The sequence below is a fragment of the Nicotiana tabacum genome, chromosome 1 (assembly GCF_000715075.1).
Source record: "Nicotiana tabacum cultivar K326 chromosome 1, ASM71507v2, whole genome shotgun sequence".
Taxonomy (NCBI): domain Eukaryota; kingdom Viridiplantae; phylum Streptophyta; class Magnoliopsida; order Solanales; family Solanaceae; genus Nicotiana; species Nicotiana tabacum.
Genome location: NC_134080.1, coordinates 162,825,429 through 162,828,803, shown reverse-complemented (window position 1 = coordinate 162,828,803; position 3,375 = coordinate 162,825,429). Strand labels below are relative to the sequence as shown.

At 37.1% G+C, this 3,375-nt stretch overlaps 1 protein-coding gene across 1 annotated transcript; it reads left to right on the top strand.

Annotated features, from left to right (window-relative positions):
* Window positions 1–2,785: 2,785 nt before the first annotated feature.
* LOC142164250 (uncharacterized) lies at window positions 2,786–3,121 on the top strand. The gene has a single exon (XM_075221827.1). The coding sequence runs from the start codon at window positions 2,786–2,788 to the stop codon at window positions 3,119–3,121; it is 336 nt and encodes a 111-aa protein (XP_075077928.1).
* The last annotated feature ends 254 nt before the right edge of the window (window positions 3,122–3,375 follow it).

Genomic DNA, 3,375 nt, shown 5'->3' with positions numbered 1-3,375 from the left:
GTTTCTCAGTTGAGATACACTTCGATTAAGGTCCATTAGACCTTAATCTCTTTGGCTCGGACTGGCATGGGCCAGTGATGAAGGACACAAAACTTTCAAACTTAGATCTGGGATTCAGGCTTCCCTGATCAGATTCGGACCAAACCAAGTATGGTTTGGTCACGAGGGGGTCTGGGGAGTGTCTGGTATGAAGCTGGGGTTGGTTGGTGTAGATCGAGTCTTGACTCGAATCTTCAAATGAAGATTCGAGGACCTGGGGGGTGATTCGAAGTGTGTGGTTGGTAGATTTAGGTTCAGGATGGCATGGGGGTTCTATGGTGTTCAGGGGAAGGTCACCGGCATCCATGCCGCCGGCTTTAATGGCGAAAGTATACAGGGGCGGCTAGGGTTTGGAGGACTGAGGTCTGTGGAGGGGACGACTAAGGCCTGGGGGTTAGGATAGGGGGGCAGGGTAAAGGCCTAGGCTTATATAGTTAGTGAGGGGTCGATTCTTGGCCGTTGGATGAGCTGCGATGAAGGGCCAGGATTTTTATGCTGATGGGTAACGGTGTCGTTTCAACCTGAAGGGGTTTGGGTCGGTCCGGGTGGAAACGGGTCGGGTTCTGTTCGTGGGTATAGGAAATGTGATCTTGGCCGTTGATCAATCTGAGATCAACGGCCCAGATCAAACTGTATCCATACGACGTCGTTTGGACTCTCTCTGGGCATCATCTGGACTGGACCGGGCAGGCCTAGGTTTTGGGCTGAGTTTGTTGGGCCAATTTAACAAATTGGCCCAAGTCCGGAAGGGGTCTTTTTTTTTTTTCTTTTATTATAAAAATACAAAACTAAGTAAAATCAAATTAAAATAAACACCTAACACAATTATTTGCACACACATTAAAATGACTCAAAACAGGTAAAAATTAAACAGAACAAAATTAAAGGCAAAGATGCCCGTTCATGCTTTTCTTTTTAACAATCATGTTACAGTTCAGATCATGCATGACACGTACATTTTTTGTATTTTGTTTTAATAAAGTAAAAAATGGGCCAAAGTCATAAACAATTAACGAAGTGCCATGTAAAAATCTCAAAATTGTACAACGGGATCAATTGTTGTTATTTTTTATTTCTCTTGGAGCGATTGTCTCGCGAAACAAAAATCACGTGCTCACAATCATCAATTGAATTAGACAAGACTAAATATATATTGAATAATCATATTAGAGTCCACAGTATACCATGGGAGTTACCGCATCAGTGTTGAACATTGTTTAAGAACTTTGTAGATAAATCAAAATCAAAATTGTCGGGTTAATATAAGTACCTAAAAACAAAAGAAATGCCAACAAATCATTCAAAAAGGTAACATAATTAATAATTGAAAAAGATAAAAATTCACATAGATTAAAGAATTAATCATATTAGAACTCACATTGTACTCTAGTAAGAGTTTACCTGACGTAGAAAAAAAACCCATTGGTAAAACTCTACCGATGAGATGTGTGACATTCGCATGTCGAAGTTACAGGTTAACCGGTCCCCATGAATCCTAGGGTCCTTATATGATGATTGCATTTATCACACAATCAAAAGCCACTATTCAACGAAAATAAAAGGGTTAAAAAAGTCTATAGAAACTTATCTCTTAAGAAGGTGTCGTGTCTCAAATAGATGTGAACCACAACCATGAATTTTTTTTCTTTTTCTCCTGAGTTTGTTAGATCTGATTTTAATGATGAAAATAATATATTTGTTCTTTGTATAGGAACTTATGGATAGTATTCAAGATTGAAGGAATCAATCAGAGAAGATCAAGGAACTCATAGATGTCATACAAGATTGAAGGAATCAATCAGAGAAAATCAAGAAAAGCAGCCAAGATTAAAGGAATCATTGATACTGACGGAATCAATTAAGGATAGACTGAAAGAATCAAATCAATCAAGAGTATCAAAGATCTTGCAAGATAATCAATCAAGTATACTAAATCTGGAAGGATCAAGATTCAAGGAAGGATATCCGGCGCTATCAAGTCACGTATAAGGGAAGTCATTAAAGCCACTCGTCAAGACAAAGTCATTGCTGAAATAACCTTATTCTTGGAAAGAATCAATTTCGTTCTAAGGATCAAATCTCTTGGGTTGGCAAATCTCTCGAGAGTTTAAGCCTCTCTCAAAGTATTTAAACTTGTATCTGTACCTTAGCACACATACTTTGATCAAACCAAATACCCTCTCTTTGTTCTACTACAAACAAAAATTGTAGCTCTACTAGACCTGGTGTGTAACAAGTTAGAGAAGAAAGTGAGACCAACACTGCTGGGGCATTGTATCAAAAAGAAATGAGTGATATAGGAACTGAGCTATCGGTGTAGATCACACAATTCACTAAATACTCGAGAAACTCATTCACTGAAAGAGAACTCCATTGCAACCCAAGGGGACTGGACTAGGATTCACATTGAATCCGAACCAGTATAAAAATTTCGGTATCTTTAATTCCTGCATTTAATTTCTGCATCTTAAATTCTATCATTACCATTATCAAGTTATTATATCTAGTCGACTAATTAGAAAACTAGTCAACTGGTAGCGATTAATTTTAAAAATAAACATTTTACCCCTCCTCTTGTACTTTCAATTGGTATCAAAGCAAGGCTCACATTTTTCTTTTGCTTAACAGCTTGTGAGAAAAGATAATGGCAAATCAAGTTATCATAGGAGCACTCTTCCAAGAAGGAACTTCGCAAGTAACGCCACCATACTTTAATGGACAATATTTCTCCCACTGAAAAGTGCATATGGAAATATATGCAAAGGCTTATGATGTTAAAGTCTGGAGAGTTATCAAAAAGGTGAACTATCCCCTGCCGGCTACCGCTCAACCACTTGTTGATCCCAAATATATAGATTCATATACAGATGAGCAAATGGCAGTTGTACAAGTCAACAATAAGGCGATAAATTTGCTCTACAATGCTATAAGTGGGGAAGAGTATGAGAAAATCTCCAGTTTTGATACGGCCAAAGAGATGTTGGATAAGCTTGAAGTTACATATGAAGGAACCAACAAAGTAAAGGAAACACACATTAACATGTTGGTTCATGATTATGAACTCTTTCAGATGAAAGAATGAGAATCTACTGAAGAGATGTTTGCCAGGTTGCCCACCTAAACCGGAAGCTGTTATAGCATCACATCCCTTCAAATAAATTTGGTGTTTATTTAAAAATTTTGGTATAAATAATATAGTTAAAAGAAGGGCATTTAGGTAATTTAACTTTTTAGTTAAGATCTTCCCAATTTTATAATAAATATTGATTTATGTTTATTTACTTATTTTATAATTTCAATTGATAGAGTTAAAAATGTCACCTTTAGATTTAAAGA